Source organism: Leptonychotes weddellii, chromosome 15 (assembly GCF_054177405.1).
Source record: "Leptonychotes weddellii isolate Sample4059 chromosome 15, ASM5417740v2, whole genome shotgun sequence".
Taxonomy (NCBI): domain Eukaryota; kingdom Metazoa; phylum Chordata; class Mammalia; order Carnivora; family Phocidae; genus Leptonychotes; species Leptonychotes weddellii.
The window spans coordinates 27,769,864-27,792,541 of record NC_138383.1 but is presented as its reverse complement, the minus strand read 5'-3'; the positions used below and the strand labels follow the sequence as shown (position 1 = coordinate 27,792,541).

Below are 22,678 nucleotides of genomic sequence, written 5' to 3'. Positions count from 1 at the left end.
AGGAGGAGGAGGAGGAGGAGGAGGAGGAGGAAGATGAGGAGAAGCCAGGGACAGGCTGTTCTTCCCGAGACCCCGGCCCACCTGAGCCAGCGACGCTGGGGCTGGGCTGTGACAGTGGTCAGCCTCGAGGACCTGGCCCATGTCCCTTGTCTCCAGAGCTCTGCAGGGCTGGGGACCGCCTGGAAGACATGCCTGGACTAGTGGGTGGAAGCAGCCGGAGGCGAGCAAGTGGCTCCCCCGAGAAGCCCCCAAACCGCAGGCGGTCCCCAGACCCCCGTGAACACTGCAGCCGACTTCTCAGCAACGGCGGGCCCCAGGCCCCTGGACGACCGGGCCCCTCACGGGAGAGGGGCAGCCCCCCTGTGGGCGAGGGGACCAAGGGTGTGCCAGAGGCTGCTGGGAGAGGGCGGCCGCCCCCTTCCCGGAGGTGCTCCCGGGGCCGAGCCCCAGAATCTAGCCTGGCCAGCTGCCTCTCCCCCAAGTGCTTGGAAATCAGCATCGAATATGATTCTGAGGATGAGCAGGAGGCAGGCAGCGGGGGCATCAGCATCACCAGCTCCTGCTACCTCGGAGATGGGGAGGCCTGGGGCACGGCCCCTGTAGGAAGGTCCAGGGGGCCTCTGAAGGCTAATTCAGGCCCCAACCCCTACCCGCGCCTTTTGGCCTGGGAGAAGGGGGAGCCAGAGCGGAGAGGCCACAGTGCGACTGGCAGAGCCAAGGAGCCACCCTCCCGGGTCCGTGCCCACCCCCCGCCCCACCCCGGCAGCCCCCTGCCTGCTGCCGCCTGGTGGCTCTGCTTGCTGCCCACCAGCCGCTCCCATTCCACGCTGCCGCCTCCATCCACGGCGGTGGGGCTGGGCCTCTGGGCTCCTTCCCCTGCCGCCTCCCACCCGCATTCCACTGCTTTGCTGCTTCTGCTGATCCGAACTGGGATGCACAATATTCTGTGATCGCTAGTCGCCAATTGCTGCCAGCCGGCCCCCTGCCTGTGGGCCTTTCCTCTGCTTAGCTAGTTACATCTTCGGGACACTGACGCGGAGAAGAGGCTCTCCTCTCCCACGCTCCTCGGCCAGCTCTAAGAGCTAACCTTAGTCCCCTCTACTGCACTCATCCGCTAGGGTGGCCAGAGCCGGGGTCTCCCCTCCCGCCTTCCTCCCGCCACGGGGGTGTCTGATGTCTCCCCGAGACTGGGTCAAGCCTCCAGGAGAGGAACGTTGGGCCCCTGCTCTGCTGTGCTGCTCATGCTAACGGGGCAGAGCTGGGGAGCGCCCGCGGGGGGCCTGCCCCTGCTGAGCTGCCCACCAGCGGGGACGGTGGGTCACTTCTGCATCTGTTGCCCTCTCTTTGCAGGCAGCAGAGACCGGGGAGCCCAGAGGGCAGGACAGCTCTGGGCGGAGGGGCCCCCCGCGGAGAGGGGCCCAGGCCCCCAGGGCGTGCGCCACCGAGTTGGGTGAGCCCCTGACGGGAGCGGGGCTGGGCTGAGGGGCTCTCTCCTAACCTGACCCTTTGGCCAGAGCTTATGGTCACTGCTGTCTCCGCAGCCCCTTTGAGGAGCCCCCCAGAAGGAGCGCTGCTTTACCAGGACCTGCCCGTCAGGGTCTTCGTGGCTCTGTTTGACTATGACCCTGTGTCAATGTCGCCCAACCCTGATGCTGGGGAAGAGGAGCTCCCCTTCCGGGAGGGCCAGATCCTGAAGGTGACTGACTTACTGGGGCGGTGGGGTGGGGCGTGCTCTCTCCTTTCCTGTCCTGGAGGTATCCTAGCCTGCATGGGTGAGAACACAACCTCCAGAGCCAAAGGATGTGGCGCTGAATCCCGACTCTGCCCGTTGTGGCTGTGCAACCTTGGGTAGATGAACTGACTGCTCTGGGCCTCGGTTTCCTCATTGGTAAAATGGGGATAACGGTCATGTCTGCCTCACAGAGGCGGTTGAGGATGAGGTTCAGTACGCACAGGGGACGTCAGCTGCCCGGCACTCAGCACAGACTAATAACCGCTGCTCTTAACTTTACAATTTCTTCTGAGTCTCCAAATATTCGTTGAAGGCTCTTTGCTGCTGCTCTGAGGTTACAGAGATCTAGTCCGGGGTGGGCTGGGGGAGCGGACGTGCCGACAGCGAGTGATGAGCATATGGAAAGGGCCATCTTCTCTCATCCCTCCGATCCTTATTCTAGGTTCTTGCCCCGTGCCCCGTTCCCCCACCCACAAAAGGGAGAGCGTTCTTCTGCAATCCTGAGTGGGGTGCTGCGGGGCTCAGGGCGTGGGCCCCAGGGAGCGAGCTGCACTGGCCTCCTGAGACAACTGGTCTTTGCCTTCAGGTGTTTGGGGACAAGGATGCCGACGGCTTCTACCGGGGCGAAGGTGGCGGCCGCATGGGCTACATCCCCTGCAACATGGTGGTCGAGGTGGCCGTGGGCAGCTCCGCGGAGAGACAGCAGCTGCTCCAGCACGGCTGTCTGTCCCCGGATGTTCTCACCGAAGGCTCAGGTGTGACTTGCTGCCGTCCCTTACCTGCCTCCCACCGCCCCGCGTCCAACTGAGCCCCTCCTGAGCAATGTACATGTCCGGGGTGGCCGGGGAGCCTCATTCATGCAGAGTCTGGCAGAGCCTGCGGCCTTGCAGAGACTGAGGCCACTGTGGCCCCAGCAGGGGCTTGCCACTTGGACCGGGGGTCTGCTGCAGAGGGGATGGGCCATGGAGTTTAGATGCTGGAGCTTGGGGATGGGAGAGGAATGCCCTTTAGAAACTTGAGCACGAGAACCCAGTCACAGCCCAAAGAGGAGACTCCAGAGTCACTACCCTATCCCCCTCCCCTGCCTCAGTTTCTCTCTTACATATACTTGCCTTTCTGGATCAGGGAATGTGTACTCTACAGCCCGCACAGCTGGGCCTCCCCCCAAGCCCCGCCGCTCTAAGAAAGGTGGGTGAGAGACCCCCTTCTCCCTCGGGGCCTGTGGAGATGGCTGGGGGTGGGGGGCACTGTTTGGCTCTCTGGGGAGACACAAGCGGGGTTTTGAGCAGTTAAAGGGAATTAGGGCAGACCTTCATCCACATCCATTCCCTCCACTGGGGAGCCTCCTTTTAATGGGGACGGGGAGGGGTTTGCCGGGACCTCTGTTCCAAAACGCACCTGACTGTGAATTCTGCGCAGCCTGGAGCAAGTCATTTACCTTTTCTGGGTCTTAGCTCACTACCAAACTCAAAGGGCTGGGCTGGGCTCCGCTCCGGAACATCTTTCTCCTGCATCCCTTGTGTGAGACTGGGCATCCTACCTGCCCTGCTCCAGCCCCAGCCTGGGATGAGGAGGGGAATGAGGGGCAGGGCTCACTCGCACGTTCTCTCCACAGCTGAGGCGGAAAGCCCTGCCCGACCCTGTGCAGGTGAGGGACCGGTCCTATGCTGGGGATACTGGGAAAGAGGTGGGGCTGGGTGGGCTGTCTGGGCTCCCGCCAGGGGCTGCAACTAGTGGAGAGGTGGTGAATAGGGGATCAGCAGGCCTCCAGTGTGGAGGACAGTATGGCATGGGGGGTGGTCCAGAGAGAGTCCCTAGTCCTCTCCTCCTTGCCCTGCAGGCCACACCCAGCACGTCTCCTCTGCCAGCCTAAAATCTCCCCGAACCATGGTGGCTGCATTTGACTACAACCCTCGGGAGAGCTCCCCCAACATGGACGTGGAGGTGAGGACCCACAGATAGAGCCCAGCCTGGGGGGTGGTGACGGCGCCTCCCCAGGGCTGACACCTGCCTCTTGGGCTCTCCACAGGCGGAACTGCCCTTCCGGGCAGGGGACGTCATTACTGTGTTTGGGGACATGGACGATGATGGTTTCTACTATGTGAGAACATTGGGACGGGGGTGTGCCATACCGCCCACGCTGGCCCTTTCAGGGAGGGCCTTCCTAGAGCAAGGGTTCCTGAAGGAAGCCCGGAGTAATGGGCCGAGTCCCTGCCCATGACGGTGATACTGATCTCAGGCTGTTCCCGCAGGGGCTCCAGGGCCAAGGGGGGTGGGGCTGAGGCCTCTTTTCTGGTCTCAGTCTCACCAGCATCTCCTCCCCAGGGGGAGCTCAATGGACAGAGGGGCCTGGTTCCATCCAACTTCCTGGAGGGCCCTGGGCCTGAGGCAAGCGACAGGGAGCCTGGGACACCCCAGGCTGAGAGCCAGGTCAGTGAGGAGCTGGGCTTCTGGCTCAGCAGTTGGGGCTGAGTACCCTGCCAGAGCGGTGGGGTGGGGGGACCAGGACAGTGTCATGGGAGGGGAACAGCTGGGCTATGAACCAGGTGAGCACTCTGCCCAGCCTGGAACTGCCAGGGAGACCCCAGCCAGGGCCAGCTCCCTCCCAGTATGTGCCCCTTTCTGCAGAGGAATGATGGCTGTGACCCTGATCCCAGGCCCCTCTGACCCAGCTGCCCACACCCCCGGGCTGGTGTAGGTGAGGGGATCTTGTGGAAAAGGACCCCTGGACCCCCCACACCTCTAGCTAGTCATAGCCTGGGTTTCAGGGAACCTCCCACCCTGTTGGGTCTCCCTGCCCCCCAGTGCCTTTTAAAGCCAGTTGCCCAGCAAGGCCTAGCTTCCCCGGTCCTTGTTCTTAGAGCCTGCTTCTCCCTGGGGTGGGTGGAATACAGTTACTTTCCAGCCTCACAGGGCAGGGAGAGGGGGAGGAGGGCAGGCCCCAGTGGGAAACCTTGCGCGCCCATGTGCAATATTTCCAAAGGCAAAGGCTAGGCAGAATTCCAGTTCCCGTGAGCTGGGTGATCTGGTGACTGGGCAGGGAGCATGTGAGTCCGTCCATAACCCATCTCCTCTCTTTGTTCCCTGTTCTTCAGAGAACGAGGAGGAGACGAGTCCAGTGCTAGATGGAGATAGATATATATAGAGAGAGCAACATGTAAGTGGGGGACTGGCCCCCTCTGTTCATGTGACTCACCGCTCCTTACATCACCATAATCAGATAGCGCTCCTTTGTCTTGCATACTAGAGCCAACCTGGCTTTTCTTTCTCCCAGGGAATGGGGGAGGGAGAGCTTGCTGGGAGCCAGATCTGGGTGTAGGATCATCCCCTCCCTTGCCTTTACCCGGGGCAGTGCCAGCTATCATAGGAATACATGTCACTTTAGTACATAAGGCCCCATATTAGCGGACCTCTCATATTCTATAGCTCTGCAGCTTATAGAATATTGTGTGATATCCATATCATGACTCATCAGTATATTATGATACTATATGACTATGGTATTATAATATTGTGATTATTACTGGTGACTGAAGGATGATACAGCCACCAGTAATAATAGTCTCCCTGCCCTTGTCCTCTGCATCATGACCTGTTAGGGGATCAAATGCATGATTTTACTTCTGATTCTCAATTTTCTCTGTTGGAGAGACTAAAGGGGGGGGGGGCTTAAACAAAATCCATAGATAACACCGAACTGTTCATCTCTGGGGTTCAGAGACCCCCTTCAGTTGTTTCCCCAGCAACCCCTCCCTCCTGGGATGTTACGGAAGGAGCCCCGGGAAGGAGTGGGAAGAACCCGGGGCTCCCTGGTTGGCCACCAGCCCTGGCTGGGGAGCAGTAGACACTTAGGCCTCCAGGTGCTGACAGACCTCTCTGTGGGCAGGCCCTGCCACATCATCAGAGCCTGGGGTGGGGTGGCCCCAGGCTGGGCACCCAGCTCCCCTGCCTCTGGCCAGGAGACTGCCAGGCTGTGGTGGCGAGTAGGGGGAGGGGTTTGAGAAGGGAGTGGGGGGCAGGGGTGGGGAACACGTCGGCCAGCCAAGACCCGACTGGGCTGTGCCAGGCACAGGAGGTCACGGCAGGGATGTGGGAATGGGGAGTAGAGATAGGGAGGCTTCCTGGTGGCTCTCCTGTTTACTCACCCCTGTCCTTTAGGCCCCTAACAGCACTATCTGGCTGGGCCCGGGGCAAGGGGAGCCACTCACGGTTGCCAGTGGAGCTAGGAGGAGCTTCACAAGGGAGAAATGCTAAGAGGGCAGCCCTATCCCGAGCTTGGGGGGGGGCCTGAGTGATGCCCCTCTGGCCCAGGCCCCCTGCAGCCCTCTCAGAGGCCATTTAAGGAAGAGTCCCGATCTCCTCCTCATGGAGTGGGCACGGCCTCTGCTCCCTGAAGGGGCTGGGGCACCGCGTCTGCTGGGCTGGACGAGCATGCTTCCTCTGTCTGTGAGGTGGTACAAGGGCTGCCTTCCCCGGGGGTGGGGGGCGGGGGGCTGCCTCTCAGTGGTCCTGGTCCTTGCTCTTCCTTTGCTGCGATGGGGGCACCCATCCCAAGGGGCAGGTCCAAGGACTCCGGAGCTCTGTCAGCCCAGTACCCTACAGAGATGACCCAGGGAAGGGGAGGGGCTTGCCCAGGTTCTGGAAGCAGAATTGGACTTTGTGTCTGTCCCTTCTGACTCCCAGCTCAGCGCTCCCTCAGCATCATCACACACATTCGCCTCTCTGAGCTCTGGATGGGGGCGGGGGGGCAGGGGGGGGCTCTGGGGCTCTGGTTCTTGACCATGGTCTGTGACATGGAGGGCTGCAAGCACCCGAGGCTGCAGGGTGAAAGAGTCAGGTTGGGGCAGGGGGTCAGGCCCTGACTTTGCGCCTTTTCTCTCATATTCCAGGACCGGGCCAGCTCAACACAAGGGCCCCCAGTGCCCAGAGGCTGGCCGTGGGCCCCTGGCCTTGGCAACTTCCCCACAATTGAACTGGGGGGGGCACAGGGCACGAGCGAGAAGGTGTGGGGTCTCCTCTCCAAGGGAAAGCAGCTCCTCAGGAAACTGGGCTCTGGGAAGAAAGAGTGATGCTGTGGCCCATCCTGCAGGCAGAAGCAGCACCCTGAGGCCCCCAGATCACTGGGTGGGGAAGGCCCCGGACGCCCGTTCTTCCGAGTTAACACTGTGGCACTGGGACCGGAATCAGAGCCTCGGTGAAGGTCAGAGCTAGTTCTCAAGGCTGCATCCTCTGGCTGTAGGAGGGGAAACTGAGCCGCAGAATGAGGAAGTAACTTGGTCAAAGTGGCCGAGGACCTCAGTCCCAGCCAGGACGAGTGACTCCTAGTCCACCCACCTCAGCCTAGTTTCCCGCCACTCTCCGCTAGTCCCTTCTTTGGCTCCCCTCCTCTTGATGGCCCTGGCTGTCCTCCTGACATGTCTTCCTTCCCCTGAAGGCAAGTTTGCACTGGATTCCCTGGAGCCCCACCTCCCCGGGGGGCAGGCGGGGCAGAACCCTGTATATATGTACATACTCAGTGCCTCGGCCCAGCCTCGTCCATGTCGCTTCCACCGCACAGGCCCAGGAAGGAGAAAGGCCACGCCAAAGCGGGCCTAACCCCGCTCCATAGTGCTCCACCCCTCCCTGCCAGCCTGGCCTCCTGGCCCCTGTGTGTCCCCCCACCCCCAAGACCCGGGGGCCAGCGGGTGGATAGCAGGAGTTGGGTTTGCCTTATTTTGCTCATTGGATTCAACTTCTCTTTTGCATCATTTTCCTCTGGTCCCTGTTGGAGTCTGGGGGCTGGGGAAGAGGACAGATTTATGCAGCTATTTTCATACATCCCGTGTTCAGAGTGGGGTAGACAGCTCTCCACCCTGACCCTCACTACCCCCTCTAACCCTGTGGCCGGGTGAGTGTCTCTGCATGTTTCCTTCACTGTGGTGGGAGATCGTTTGACTGAACCTCCACCCCACCCGCCTTGGTCTCCAGGGGTGTGGAATGGTGGGGGCATTTGTTTAAAAAGACATTTTATTATAATAAAGTCTATTTTCACAAAACCCATGCTGGGCTCTACCTGGGGCAAAGGACAGCTGGAGGGGTGGGTCATGCTGAGCTTTGGACTTGAACTTAGAACCCAGAAGTTACATCTGAGGGCGACTGGGGAAAAACCAATGAACACCAAGAAGACCAAGCGGCTCTTGAGTTTCTTTTCTGAAGAAGACGGTTTGGCAGCTCCCTGGTGGCAGGGCCAGGTGTTTGGAGTTGGGGCAGGGTCCCGGTGGGAGATAGAGACCTGGCCAGGGGACGGGGAAACCCAAGAGAAGGCTCTGGTTTCAGGGCAGTGCACTGACCAAATCCTGCCATGTTGACTTTCCTGTGCCAAATTCATAGCAGCAACAGATGTAAGAAAAACCAGCGGGGTAAGCGAGCAAACCATATAGTTCTGCTTGAAAGCAAGAGGGGGGACTCTTAGTGGAATAGAACAACAGGAGTCCAGAGAGGACAGAAAACAGAAACCTCAAAGCAGGGTGTGCGTGGGAGTCCTGCACGTTGGTCCATGCCTAGAGGCGGTGCAGACCGAGCTGCAGAAGCCCAGGTGCTGCTGACAGCTCGATGAATCCAGATTCCAGGTGGGGAGCAACCAGGTTCGATGGACTGTTGCACATTCTCCTCCCCAGTGGCCAGGGGCAAAGGTGCGGGTGTCTGCCTTTAGATAGAACAGTGGGAGGGGCAGCGTGGGTCAGAGACCAGGTGGTCCTCTGGGTGGTTGGCAACAAGAAGGATCAATGGCCAGGTGAGGAGCCACCAAAATGTGGCCCTTCGTGCCCCCTCCCTCTCTTGCCCAAGCCCTCCTGCTCACCAGCAGCCTCACCCACCCTGTCTTCGAGGGACTCTCAACTACTAAGGCCGGGACACCATTGAGACTCAACAAACAGATCAATTGGGACAATGTGAACAACGTTGAGTCTTCTGACCTACGAACAAAGTACATCTCTTCATTTCTTTAGGCCTCCAATTTCTCTCAGTAATGTTTTGTTTGTGTATCTTGCACATCTTCTGTCCGATTTATCCCTAATCATTTCATATTTTTGATGTTATTATAAATGGTATTGTTATTTAAAATGTTAATTTCAGATTCTTTGTTGTTAGTATATAGAAACACGACTGATTTTTATATTTTGGCCTTGTCTGCTGCAACCTCACCAAACTCACTTCTTGGTTCTAGTAGCGTTTTTTATAGGTTCTTTAGAATTTTCTACATATGTGATCATACCGTATATAAACAAAGACAGTTTTACTTTGTCTTTTCAAATTTTGATGCCTTTAATTTCTTTTTTTAAAAAATATTTTATTTATTTGTCAGAGAGAGAGGGCATAAGCAGAGGGAGCAGGAGAGGGAGAAGCAGGCTTCCTGCTGAGCAGGGAGCCCCATGTGGGACTCGATCCCAGGACCCTGGGATCATGACCTGAGCCGAAGGCAGACACTTAACGGACTGAGCCACCCAGGTGTCCCACATTTTTTTTTTTTTTTGCCCTACTGCATTGGATAGAACCTCCAGTACAGTGCTAAATAGAATTTGCAGGAGTGGACACACTTGCCTTGTTCCCGTTTTAGGGAAGAACATTTAGTCTTTCACCATGAATAATGATGTTAGTGACGTATCTTTTTTTTTTTCTTGTAAATACCCTTTATCAGGCTTGAGGAAGTTCTCTTCTACTCCTTGTTTGCAGAAAGTTGGGGTTTTTGTGTTTTTTTTAAATAATCAGTAATAGGTGTTAGATTTTGTCGAACAATCTTTCCGCATCTGATGGGAGATCATACGGTTTTTCTTTCTTAGTTATGGCAAATTTTGTTGATTTTTCAGTGTTAAGCCAACCTTACTTTCCTGGGCTAAATTCCACTTGGACACGACCCGGGAAGAGGATGGAGGACGAAAGCCTGCACAATAGCTTGTGCCCCTCTTGTTGAGTTTGAGGAGTGTGTACAAGGCACAGATAAGGGCGTTGGGGTGGGGGGTATGATGGGAGGCTCACAGCCTATAGTAGAGAGACTCCGGGGTTATAATTTGGGCTCATCCACTCTGTTTCTTCCTGTGCTCACCCCGAGGACCTTACTCATTAAGGAATCTCCATGTACTTCTGCCAAAGCAAGAACGTCCCCTTAGGTCATAATAGTCTAGTCCTCAGGGCAGAGGGATGGGGCTGTAGTTTCCACCCCCTAACCTGGCCAAAGTCCAGCATCACCATGTAACGTCCCCTTTCACAGACTTCTGTGGGCCTCGAGGGGCTGTTTCCCTGCCTTGCTGTCACTACAGGCTGGGCACGGAGCCATGAGGGCTAGGAGGCCGGAGGAGGCCGACTAGAAAGCTCCCCCTAGCCCAGCCTCTGCTGGAGACGCCCCTCTCCGCTCTCAGTGTGTGCTCCCCTCACCAGCTCTTGCCATTTTCTGCTCTCCAACAATTTCACTTTTGTGTCTCATTTCTGCAACATCTCCACGGTCAGGTGTGGCTGATGGATCCTGCAGCGCATGTTAATTCTGCTTTGACTGAAATAAGGGTTGATACGCGTATTTCAGGAACTGGGTCTACTCGTAACAGAGAACTTACCTGCAGTCTTAGATGCACCAAGATAATGGAGCAGTATCTTCCAAGTGCTGAAGAGAAAGGAATTTGAACTTGAATTCTATACTGAGTCAAATTACCGGTCCTGAAGCCTCCCACCGGGGAAACGCTTACCCCCGATGACTCCTGTGTCGACGCTATCGTTTCAATCCTTGGTGTGTTTGACTTCATACTAAGAAACCAAAGCAAAAGTAATCCAAAACCCCTGATTATGGAAAACAAATCAAAATTCGCTATTTTAGGAAGTTAAGGTGAAGGGAGAGATGATTAGTTCTTTTGTAATTAAATTATTATTTTTTTCTTTGTGAAACTATCAGAGGAGCATTGGGTTTTAAAGTAACCGCCAGACCCGATCCAAGCCTCTTCAGTTCCATTCCCCAAAGGTAACCACTGTTAATAGGCTTCTGTGCCTGCTTCCAGGATTTCCATGGGTATTTAAATGTGTATGTACATGCCCGAGGCACGTATGTGTGTCTGTTTTGCATGAACTGTATCATGTAGTATATGTTTTGGAACCAGCTCTTTTCTTTTGGCAACATATCTTCCTATATTGCTACATATAAACCTCCCTCATTAGTTTTTTTTTTTAAGATTTTATTTTATTTATTTGAGAGAGAGAGTGAGAGAGAGAGCACAAGCAGGGGGAGAGGCAGGCAGAGGGAGAAGCAGACTCCCCACTGAGCAGGGAGCCGGATGCGGGACTCGATCCCAGGACTCCAGGATCATGACCTGAGCCGAAGGCAGTCGCTTAACCAACTGAGCCACCCGGGCGCCCTCCCTCATTAGTTTTAAAGGCTGCAAGAAACATCATTATGTGCAAGTACCACAGTGTGGCAAATTTTTTTTGATAGACATTTGGCTTGTTTCTAGTCTTTTGGTTGTTGCAAATGAGGCTGATATGAACACCCTTGGGCAAGTATCTTTATGCTTTCCTAAGAATGCATCTGAAGGATACATTTCTTCTTGGAAGTAGAATTGCTGAGTCAGAGCAAATGTGTATTTTGAATTTTGACTGACATTGCCAAATTGCCATCCCATGGCGTGGGGCCAATTGGCACTTATTTTTTCCCATACTGACTGGTGCTGGCTTTATCAGCTTTTTAAAATTTTAACTAATCTGATTGGTAAAGATGCAGCTGAATTCTTTTACTTTGAATTTAGTGCTTCATATTTTTAGTGTTTTTTGTAGAACTTTGTCTCCTGGACACTTATCCCATTCCTAACACCAATAACCACGGGTATAGAGGGGGTTAATTGAATAGCCATTGAACATTTGTCTAATCATATAATTTGACTTGTCTTTACCTTTACAATACTACCTGAAACACATTTGGGAACTATTATTTGAAACTAACAAAAACTTGAATATTCACTTAATTTTTTTTTTTAATATTGTTCATTAGAGAGTGCAGCCTTTCTAGAATGGTAGGTTAAAAATGTCCAAGGTTTTTCAGATCTACGAATCTGCGTTCTAAGGAGAACTAAAGGGAGCCTACTAAAATTGTTGCCCTAAGGAGAGAGAATACTTACAAGATATTACAAGTTCTGTGGAGAAACTTAATGACAAAATTTATATACCTATTTTATTTTATTTTATTTATTATTTTTTTAAAGATTTTATTTATTTTTTGACAGAGACAGCAAGAGACGGAACACAAGCAGGGGTAGTGGGAGAGGGAGAAGCAGGCTTCCCGCCGAGCAGGGAGCCCGATGCGGGGCTCGATGCGGGGCTCGATCCCAGGACCCTGGGATCATGACCTGAGCCGAAGGCAGACGCTTAACGACTGAGCCACCCAGGTGCCCCTATATACCTATTTTAAAAAGGAGGTACTTAGGAACAAACCTAACAAAAAGGTAAAACAACATTTCAATGAAGAATATAAAAGTAGACTTAAATAAAATGACATACCGTATTACTCAAGAACATAAACTGTCTAAGAGTAATTTGGGAATTGCCGTATCACCAGTAGCCAGGACAGTGCTGACACATAGGTGCTCCGTAAACATATGTTGAATGAATGAATGTACATGAATAGGAAGAGAGGGTGCTTTTTAAAAAAGATTTTATGTATGTATGTATGTATGTATTTATTTATTTTAATGAGAGAGAAAGCGCGAGAGTGAGCGCGGGTGGAGGAGGGGCAGAGGGAGAGAGAGAATCTCAAGCCGGCTCTGCGCTGAGCGTAGAGCCCTAATGGGGCTCGATCTCACAACCCCGAGACCATGACCTGAGCCAGAACCAAGAGTCTGATGCTTAACTGACTGAGCCACCCAGGCACCCCAGGATGATAAAGTCTTAAAGATGTCAATTGTTGGGGCGCCTGGGTGGCTCAGATGGTTAAGCGTCTGCCTTCGGCTCAGGTCATGGTCCCAGGGTCCTGGAATCGAGCCCCCACATCGGGCTCCTGGCTCAGCAAGGAGCCTGCTTCTCCCTCTCCCTCTCTCCCGGCTCATGCTCTCTCTCTCTCTCTCTCTGTATCTCTGTGTCTCAAATGAATAAATAAAATCTTAAAAAAAAAAGATGTCAATTGTCACCAGATTTATGTGTAAATTAAATATAATATCAATAAAAATCTCAATATGATCTCTCATGGAACTAGACATTCAAAAATTCACAAGAAAGAGTAGCTATATTAGAATGTTGAAGATTTGTTTGAAAAAGAATGAGGAAGGAGAATTTATCTTAATGGAAATCAAAACATATTAAAAAGTTATGGTAATTGCAATGATAAGGCACTGACACAGTTATCGATAGACTAGTAGATCAGTGGAATAGAATACGCTAGGAAAAACACACATTTATGGTAAGTGAGAAAAGGTAGTATTTCATTTCAGTAGAGAAACAACAGAGTATTCAACTAAAGGCATTGGGACAATTGGTTATCCATTTGGAAATGAATGAAAGTAGCTCACTATTACACTGTACATTACACTATTCACACACAAAAATTCCAGACGCTTTAGTGATCTAAATGTGAAAAATCAAAATATTAAGATATTAGAAGAATATACAAGAGAATATGTTTATGATCTTGAAAATGGGAAGATCTTTATAAACAAGTCTGAAAAAGAAAATCCATAAAAGAAAAGGCAGATAAATTTGACCACTTCAAAATTAAGATCCTATATTGGGGGAGCCTGGTTGGCTCAGTCAGTTAAGCCAACTCTTGATTTTGGCTCAGGTCATGATCTCAGGGTTGTGAATGGAGCCCTGTTCAGGCTCCACATTGGGAGTGGAGCCTGCTCTCCTTCTGCCCCTCCCCTCTCCCTCTCTAAAAAAAAAAAAAAAAAAAAATTAAGATCCTATAAAAAACATAAATGAAAAATGACGGACTGGAAAAATATTAACAATACGTATAACAGCTGACAGATTAGTATTATTCAGAATATATGGTAACTTTCACAAATCAATAAAAAGAATGACAATTCGATAGAAAAATGGACACCACCAAACACAGGAAATTTACAGGAGAGCTAATACAAATAAAAAGATGCTGGCTATTAATTAAAGAAATAAAAATTGAACCAACAGTGTGATTACAATTTTTGCTCTTAAGAATTCTGATAAGTCGGGTGCCTGGGTGGCTCAGTTGGTTAAGCGACTGCCTTCAGCTCAGGTCATGATCCTGGAGTCCCGGGATCGAGTCCCACGTCGGGCTCCCTGCTCAGCAGGGAGTCTGCTTCTCCCTCTGACCTTCCCCCTCTCATGTGCTCTCTCTCTCTCTCATTCTCGCTCTCTCAAATAAATAAATAAAATCTTTAAAAAAAAAAAGAATTCTGATAAGTCTGGAGGACAGTTTGGTAATATCTATTTATTAAAAATTCTAAATGCACAAAACCTGTGGCTCACTTCTCAGTCTTTATCCTGGAGAACAAGGTGCCTGTGTACGTGTGTACAGAGGCCTCTTGCTGCATTGTTCTTTGTAGTGAAAAAATGGGAAAATGTCCGCTTCCATCAAGAGAGGAATGGTCACATAATGGAGTTACAGCTCAACTAAAGAATATGCGTAAAAGTTAAAAAAAGTCGACTGTTTTCTAGGTAGCAAGTGATAGGTCTGCAAGAGGTCGTTGAGGGAGAAAAGCACATTGCCCAGCAAAATGTTCCATGTGATATCATTTATGGAAAAATGAAGGCAGAAGAATGTTTCCCACAGATCGATACATAGGAATGAGTGGAAAGTAAAAGATCTTTAGGTCAAACACAAGAATGACAGTGGTGCGCATGTGTGAGGCGCAAACGAACAAGACTGGAGTTAGGCATGGCACCGGAACCTGATCCACAGGGAGCCTTCGCAGGATTTGCGATATTTTAATTGTATTCAGAATATATCCAAGCATTACCTGCGTCATTCAAAACTAATTCTTAAAAATGTAAAGAGCAATACATAATAAAATTAAAAAAAAAAAAAGAGCAAGGAAAAAGGGTCTCTGGGCCGGGTGCCATTGATGCCCCTGGGGGGTCATGGCCCCCGCCGCCTCCCCAAGCTCCCAGAGCCTCCTTCCCTCCAACCACAGACACACAGGAAATCTGGCGGCAATCCCAACTGAACTGTTTCCTAAACAGCGTGAAGAAAGAGCAAGCAGTTTTGCAAGCTGTGGCAGAGGACCCGTTATCCCACAGGCGGTTGGACTTCACCCTAGGGGTGGGGATGTTTGGGGAAGGTAAGTGGGGAGAAGGGAGGGCCGTATGGTGGGGGGGGCTCCCTCAAAGGACCGTAGTCTGGGGACGTAGCAGTGACAACAGCGCCCTCTAGAGGCCACCCCCAGGATGGCGACCGGGGGGGAACCGATGGGACGAGGCATGTCCGGACTACCTCCTCCCGCAGACCTGTTCTCCTTCTGGTTACTCTGCATGCCGAGAAGCCCTGGGAGCCTCACATACACCTGGGCCACGCCAACAAGGCCTACATGCGGCAGCCCGCATGGGCAGCCTGGCCGCGATCCCGCTGGTGTCATTATTAATTGGTTGGAAACCTCGTAAAGTCACGGAGCCTCTCAAGCCTCTGCACCTAACAGCAAGCCCACAGCCCCAGCCCTGAGCCAAAGGCAGGTGGGTTGGGGATTGTTGAGAATTCTTGAGAATTCTCCCACCTCCACATGGGTAGAGAGTGAAGGGCGTTTTAACATCATTTTTTGAAAAGGCTTTAGCTTTTCAAACGTTCGTTGCCTCATTGCCCCCTGTGAGAAAGCAGGGCAGGCCTGTCACCCCCTGTCCCTGAATCCCTGCCATGCCTCCTGCCCAGCTTTTAGCCTCTGGGCCTGCCAGCCCGGGGCACCCTCCACTTTGCTGAGTCAGCTTTCTAGAATGTACCTCTGTGCCCTTCACAGCCTTTACGGCTCCCTGGAGCCTTCAGGACAAGAACTTCTGAACAGGTCAGCAAGAGTGTTAGGTTCCAGGCCCTAACTGCCTTGCCAACCTCACCCTGCCTCATCTTTGCCCCCAAGCTAGAACTGTCTAAATGAAGCCCACTCGTGTCAAGGTCTTTGCTAGTCGTTCTCTGGGCCCAGAATGCTCTTCCTCCCTATGTCTACTTGGTCAACTTCTTCTTCTTTTTTTTTAAGATTTTATTTATTTGACAGAGAGAGAGAGAGAGAAACAAGCAGGGGGAGCTGCAGGCAGAGGGAGAAGCAGACTCCCCGCGGAGCAGGGAGCCTGATGCAGGACTCGATCGCAGGATCCTGGGATCATGACCTGAGCCGAAGGCAGACGTTTACCGACTGAGCCACCCAGGCGCCCCTCCGTGGTCAACTTCTAAAACATTCTTCAAGATCGTCTCAAGCACCAGCTCCTCAAGAAAACCTTCCTAGGTACCAGTTGGTCCAAGTGCTGCTCTTTGATGCTCCCAAAGAACCCTACACGAGGCTCTCACGTTCATTACCTTGCTTCTCTGTATTCTCCTGTGCGCTCGTTGAGGACAAGGCCCTGGCTCGGCCGGGTATACCCATTGGCCAGCACAGTGCAGATGGTGCATGCAAGGGCTCAGTAAATACTTGTTGAGTAAGTGCCCGAAAGAGAGGTCACAAATAAGTGTGTAGAGGCCATTGGGTGAAGGGTGCTGGTGTGAGAGGCAGGCAAACCGTAGCTGAACTCTAGGAAACAAACTGAGGGCTGCTGGAGGGGAGGCGGGTGGGCATTGGGATCATTGGGTGATGGGCATGAAGGAGGGCATGTGATGTGATGAGCACTGGGTGTTCTATGCAACTGATGAATCACTAAATTCTACCCCTGAAACAAATAATACACTGTATGATAGCTAAATTGAATTTAAATAAAGAATTTTTTTTAAAGATTTTATTTATTTATTTGACAGAGAGAGACACAGTGAGAGAGGGAACACAAGCAGGGGGAGTGGGAGAGGGAGAAGCAGGCTTCCCGCTGAGCAGGGAGCCCGATGTGGGGCTCGATCCCAGGACCCTGGGATCATGACCTGAGCCGAAGGCAGGCGCTTAACGACTGAGCCACCCAGGCGCCCCTAAATAAAGAATTTTTTTAAAGAGTGCTGGTGTGGAAGTCAGGAGACCTAACAGCCAGATTATTCTTTTTTTTTTAAAAAAAGATTTTATTTATTTATTTGACAGAGAGAGACGGGACACCAGCAGGGGGAGTGGGAGAGGGAGAAGCAGGCTTCCCGCGGAGCAGGGAGCCCGATGTGGGGCTCGATGTGGGGCTCGATGTGGGGCTCGATCCCAGGACCCTGGGATCATGACCTGAGCCGAAGGCAGATGCTTACCCACTGGGCCACCCAGGCGCCCCAGATTATTCTGAACTGCCACACTGTCACCTTTGGCACAGACACTTCGTTCCCTAGACTCTGTCCTTCTCATCTGTGCTGCGAGGGGCTTGTATTAAATGTCTCTTTCCTCTTGAGCCTTGACAATCCCCCTAAAAGAGTAAAAGGACACTAATTGTCAGAGTTGATCAGGGCAATGGGGAACAGGTGCTCCCATGCATGGCTAATGGGAGGGTGAGATGCAATCTTCATTAAGGCCATTTGATTTTTTTTTAATGCACCCCTATGTTTTATTGCAACATTACTTATAATAGCCAAACTATGGAAGCAATCATAGTGTCCATCAATAAATGAATGGACAACGAAGATATGCAATAGATGGATAAATATATATACACAATGGAACACTAGGCAGCCCCCTAAAATAAAATCTTGCCATTTGCAACAACACTGATGGACCCAGAGGGTAAAATCCCAGTGATTAAGTCAGAGGAAAACAAATGATTTCACTCATATGGGGACTTGAAGAAACAAAACAAATAAACAAAGAAAAAAAGAGATAAACAAAAACCCAAATTCTTAAATATAGAGAACAAACTGATAGTTACCAGAGGGGAGGTGGGTGGGAGGGTGGGTTAGATAGGGGAAGGGGATTAAAAGTCCACATATGGTGATGGGCACCGAGTAATATACAGAATTGCTGAATCACTCTATTGTACCTCTGAAACTACTATAACTCTGTAAATTAATTATACTGAAATTAAAATATAAAATAAAATCAAGCTGTTAGAAAAATAGTAGGTGCTATATGGATTACAAAAGATATAGTTCTCCAAATATGTTATAAATACTTAACATATGTTTAACTGAAATATTAAAGTTGGATAGTTGAAAAAAAATTTTTTTTTAAGATTTATTTATTTATTTGAGAGAGAGAGAGAGAAAAAGCATGAGGGGGGGAGGGGCAGAGAGAGAAGCAGACTTCCTGCTGAGCAGGGAGCCCAATGTGGGACTCAATCCCCGGACTCCAGGATCATGACCTGAGCTGAAGGCAGATGCTTAACCAACTGAGCCACCCAGGTGCCCGACAAATTTTTCAAAGCCTTAAAAATATTGATACCTAAATATGCAGCAATTTTACTTCTAGGCCTAAGGAAATAATTGAAGATGTGACAAGAGATCTAACCCCATGGATGTTGACCCTAGTACTGCTTTTAACACTGAAAATAGGAAACAACCCAAGTATCTAACAAGAGGGGGATTAGTGAATAAATCCTAGTACTTAATGCAAAATATTATGCAGATATATTTATTTATTTGAAGATTTTATTTATTTATTTGACAGAGAGAGAGCACAAGCAGGGGGAGTGGCAGGCAGAGACAGAGGGAGAAGTAGGCTCCCCACAGAGCAGGGGGAGTCCGATGCGGGACTCAATCCCAGGACCCTGGGATCAGGGTCCGAAGGCAGTCGCTTAACCAACTGAGCCACCCAGGCACCCGAACTAAGTCTATTTATTGACATAGAGAGAACCCAGGCTAAATTGTTAAGTACTAAAACTAGGTTGTAAAGCAATATTTGAAGTATGTTTTTATCACCATTTAAAATACATATTATATCTACATATAGGGTATTAAATGATTAAATGGGGTTATTTATGAGTAGTGGGTTTATGAGAAATTATTTTCTTCCTGCTTCTTATTTATATGAAAAATGACAAGCCTGGAAAGAAAAAAATTTACCTATAACTCGATTATAAGTAATTTTGGTTTATTTTTATTTTTTCTTGTGTTCTCTAACTTTTCATGAACAGAAATATATTACTTGTAGGATTAAAAGAGTATTTTCTTTTTTAAAAAATTTTATTTATTTATTTGAGAGAGAGAGCACAAGCTGGGGGCGGGCTCAGATGGAGAAGCAGACCCCTTGTTGAGCTGGGAGCCCGACGCGGGGCTGGATCCCAGGACCCCAAGATCATGACCTGAGCTGAAGGCAGATGCTTAACCAACTACCATCCAGGTGCCCTTAAAAAAGTATTTTCAAGGGCGCCTGGGTGGCTCAGTTGGTTGGGCGACTGCCTTCGGCTCAGGTCATGATCCTGGAGTCCCAGGATCGAGTCCCGCATCGGGCTCCCTGCTCGGCAGGGAGTCTGCTTCTCCCTCTGACCCTCCTCCCTCTCATGCTCTCTCTCAATCTCTCTCGCGCAAATAAATAAAATCTTTAAAAAAAAAATTAAAAAAAAAAAAAGTATTTTCAAAAGTATAAAATTCTAGACCCTGATTCACAAGGAGCCACTTGTCCAAGTTCACACAGCAAGTCACTGAGAGAGCAAGGCTGGAAGGATGGCCTCCCCTCTCATGGGCCCCACTGGTGACAGGATCTGCGGGCACACCCGGAAGGTGTTCTGGATGTGTTGCCGTCCCTTATTCTTCAGCCAAGATGTGGTCTGGGCATAAAAGACAAGAGTGAGGACAGGAAGGTGGTTGGAGCGGGAAACGTGGCTAGACCAAATGTCACGGGAGTCCGACAAGGGCCCAGGGAGGAGGACAAGCACAGTCATTAGTCATAGGGTACCTGTCCTGCCTGAGAATGGCAGAGGCTTTGCCAGGGTTCTTTAGGGGAGACACCTCCCCCTCTTCTATTTCAGACCCATCCTAAAAGTTAACCCCAGGCCTCTTAACTCCTCTGATCTTGTCCCAGAGAGGCCCTGGGCTGTGTCACCTAACTGACACTAACCACATCCAGCTCTGCTCTTTCCTGGTTCCTGAAATCCAGGAGCAGATGGTCGGAGTGCTGAAGACAGCCTGCTACCCAAAGCCCAGAAGAAAGGGGAGGAGGAGAGGGAGAGAGGAAGTTACCTTGGTCCCGAGCCTGTAGCCCCCAGGCTTTCCTATGAAACCCAACGGTCTCCAGCCAGGTTTCCTGTCCCTTTAGCCTTTGCCAAGAATGGGGGGTGGGGTGGGGCTGCCAGGGGCCAGAATACTGTTGGGGGTGGGGGACAGCCCCCCCCAGGCTGATTGATCATTACTCCAGGTGTCCCCTACAACTCCCCTCCTTCTCTGGGGTTACTCCATGTCCCATAGTTCCTTAGGCTGTTGGTTCCTGACTTTTATCCCTTTCAAAGGATCCCCAGAGACTCAGTTTAATCAGAATTTTGGAGGGGTTATTGTCTGTCCCCCCTGGGGACAGCACTGGCCTAGGCACACAGAGGGAGCTAAGAAGCTCTGGGGTGTGATGCTAAGTTCAGAGGCTGGGCACAGCTCTGGTCTCTCCTTTCCTGTCCCTCTCTCCCATATGAGGGATCAACTTTTGGGCACCCCAACCCCAGTGGGGGAGGAGAGAGCGGTTAGTCTCCCTGGGCGGGGTTTCATCTGCCCCGCCCCCTCCCTGAGCCGGGAGGACATAAAGGCCTAGATTCAGGTGAGCCATGTGGCCAATACCAGGTGAACTTCGGAGGTGAGGTCCTGGGGGCTGAGAGACTGAAGCTAGCAAAAGAGGGGAGCTGTGGACCCCTTCCCTGAGGAGGTAGGTAGGACCCACTGAGGTTGGACTGGAGTGTGAAGGTGGGAGTGAGGGGTCAGGGAGAGAGGGCTGGTGGAGCTCTCTTCTCCCAAATGCACTGCGCACTCTGGACTTGCTGGGCTTGGGGTCTTGTTGCAGAGATGAAGCTGCTGTTCCTCGCAGGGCTCCTGGCCATTCTGGCTGCGCCCCAGTGCTCTGAGGGTGCCGGTCCAGGTAATGGTCAGAAAGAAGGGAAAGGGGGGTGTGTTGGGGCTGGTTCTGAGTCCCAAGGACTCGGTGCAGGCCACCCTGGCTCTGGGGCCCATTCCTGACCTTGTGACCCCTGCTCTGGGCAGCTGTCCTGGAGGAGGTAGAGACCTCAGTGGTGCTGACCTGCATGAAGGAAGCCAAGCGACTAGTGGACATGGCCTACAAGGAGCGGCGGGAGAGGTGGGGTGCCGGGCACTTCCCAGCTCTGCGCAAGGCTGGCCCCGGTCTTTCAGAGTGGGGACTTCGTCGGCGGGGATGGAGCCCCCTGTCTATCAGTCTTTGTGTCTTTGGGTTTGAGAACACCTTCAAAACCATCCCTCCCCCGTGGCCTTGCCTCTGTGGGGCACCCAGGTCCCATACTCTGTTTATAAAGAGAACCCTTTTTCCTGTCTGGGGGTCTGTCTACCCCAACCTGCGTGCTGGCCTGGGGCTAGGGCTCTGCTGAGTGTCCCGGCCGCCACTGTCTCTGGCCTCACCCCTCCCTTCTCCAAGCAGCATCAAGCGGCGGCTTCACAGTGGCCTGGCCAGCCCCATGGAACTCTTGTCCTACTTCAAGCAGCCGGTGGCAGCCACCAGGACAGCTGTGAGGGCTGCTGATTATCTGCACGTGGCCCTAAGCCTGCTGGAGGGGAAGCTGCGGCCTCTGTGGCCCGGGCCCTTCAACGTCACTGGTACCGTCTGCCCTACAACCCCGGTCTCCTGCTCCACTAGTGACCTCGGTCATCTCCCAGTGACCCCCCACCCCCCACTCCTCTCCCGGGGAGTCTCAGGGGCACGGGAGTCTGCTCTCCGTGTCCTCAGACTGGGCCCCCAACCAAGCCTCCCCAGCTTGGGATAGGAAATGGGGCGACACGGCAACCACGCCCCTCTCCCCCTCCCCCACCCCGGCCCCAGACGTGCTGACACCGGCCCAGCTGACTCTGCTGTCCACGTCGAGCGGCTGCGCCTACCAGGACGTGAGGGTGACGTGCCCGGAGAACGACAAGTACCGCACCATCACCGGCCACTGCAACAACAGGTGCGGCCGGCTGCGGGCGGCCCCTGGGCGGGCGGGCGACGCCCCGCGGGGCCCCCTCGCGTCACGCCGCGTCCTCCCCCTGCAGACGCAGCCCCACGCTGGGGGCCTCCAACCGCGCCTTCGCGCGCTGGCTGCCGGCCGAGTACGAGGACGGCTTCTCGCTGCCCTACGGCTGGACGCCCGGGGTCAAGCGCGGCGGCTTCCCGGTGCCCCTGGTGAGCGCCGGCCGGCGGTGCGGGCTGGGCGGCGGGGAGCGAGGCCCGGCCCGGAGGCGCGCGGAGTCCCAGGCGGCCCCTGACGCTCCGTGTCCCGCAGGCGCGCGCCGTCTCCAACGCCATCGTGCGCTTCCCCACGGAGCAGCTGACCCCGGACCAGGAGCGCTCGCTCCTCTTCATGCAGTGGGGGCAGCTGATCGACCACGACCTCGACCTGAGCCCGGAGCCTGCCGCCCGGGTCTCCTTCGTCACTAGTGTCGACTGCGAGACCAGTTGCCTGCAGCAGCCGCCCTGCTTCCCGCTCAAGGTGCTCCCTTCTTCCCGCCCCGCCGCTGCCTGCGCGGTGGGGAGATGGGGAATCCTTCCTGGAAGCGGCCACCTCCCTCTGTGCCCAGAGTTCCCTCCCCGGCAACTGAGTAAGCCTGGCCCTGCCCACCCACTTGCCTCCGCCTCCGGGCGAGGAACTTCCCGCCTCCCTCCATCCTTCGCGGGCAGGTGCCCGGTGCTCCGTCCCCTTTCCTCCTCACAGAGGGCCCTTTCCTCCTCACCTTCCCGCCCCCCACCCCTGGGCGCACATTGCACAGAGCCTGGGCTGTCGGTTGCAGGAGGGCTG

At 52.8% G+C, this 22,678-nt stretch overlaps 2 protein-coding genes across 2 annotated transcripts in view; both read left to right on the top strand.

Moving 5' to 3' along the window:
* TSPOAP1 (TSPO associated protein 1) overlaps positions 1–6,759 on the top strand; it is a 16,903-nt gene extending 10,144 nt beyond the window's left edge. Inside the window, exons 14-24 of the mRNA XM_081805974.1 lie at positions 3–734; positions 1,351–1,450; positions 1,542–1,696; positions 2,319–2,487; positions 2,858–2,920; positions 3,348–3,380; positions 3,573–3,676; positions 3,762–3,833; positions 4,058–4,162; positions 4,828–4,889; positions 6,622–6,759. Of these exons, the coding sequence (XP_081662100.1) occupies positions 3–734; positions 1,351–1,450; positions 1,542–1,696; positions 2,319–2,487; positions 2,858–2,920; positions 3,348–3,380; positions 3,573–3,676; positions 3,762–3,833; positions 4,058–4,162; positions 4,828–4,857 (1,563 nt within the window). The 3' untranslated portion in view covers positions 4,858–4,889; positions 6,622–6,759. The remainder of the gene's footprint in view (positions 1–2; positions 735–1,350; positions 1,451–1,541; positions 1,697–2,318; positions 2,488–2,857; positions 2,921–3,347; positions 3,381–3,572; positions 3,677–3,761; positions 3,834–4,057; positions 4,163–4,827; positions 4,890–6,621) is intronic.
* A 13,790-nt stretch (positions 6,760–20,549) lies between these two features.
* Positions 20,550–22,678, top strand: part of MPO (myeloperoxidase) — a 9,636-nt gene continuing 7,507 nt past the window's right edge. Inside the window, exons 1-6 of the mRNA XM_081805276.1 lie at positions 20,550–20,796; positions 20,919–21,012; positions 21,328–21,503; positions 21,727–21,850; positions 21,936–22,065; positions 22,166–22,372. Of these exons, the coding sequence (XP_081661402.1) occupies positions 20,676–20,796; positions 20,919–21,012; positions 21,328–21,503; positions 21,727–21,850; positions 21,936–22,065; positions 22,166–22,372 (852 nt within the window). The 5' untranslated portion in view covers positions 20,550–20,675. The remainder of the gene's footprint in view (positions 20,797–20,918; positions 21,013–21,327; positions 21,504–21,726; positions 21,851–21,935; positions 22,066–22,165; positions 22,373–22,678) is intronic.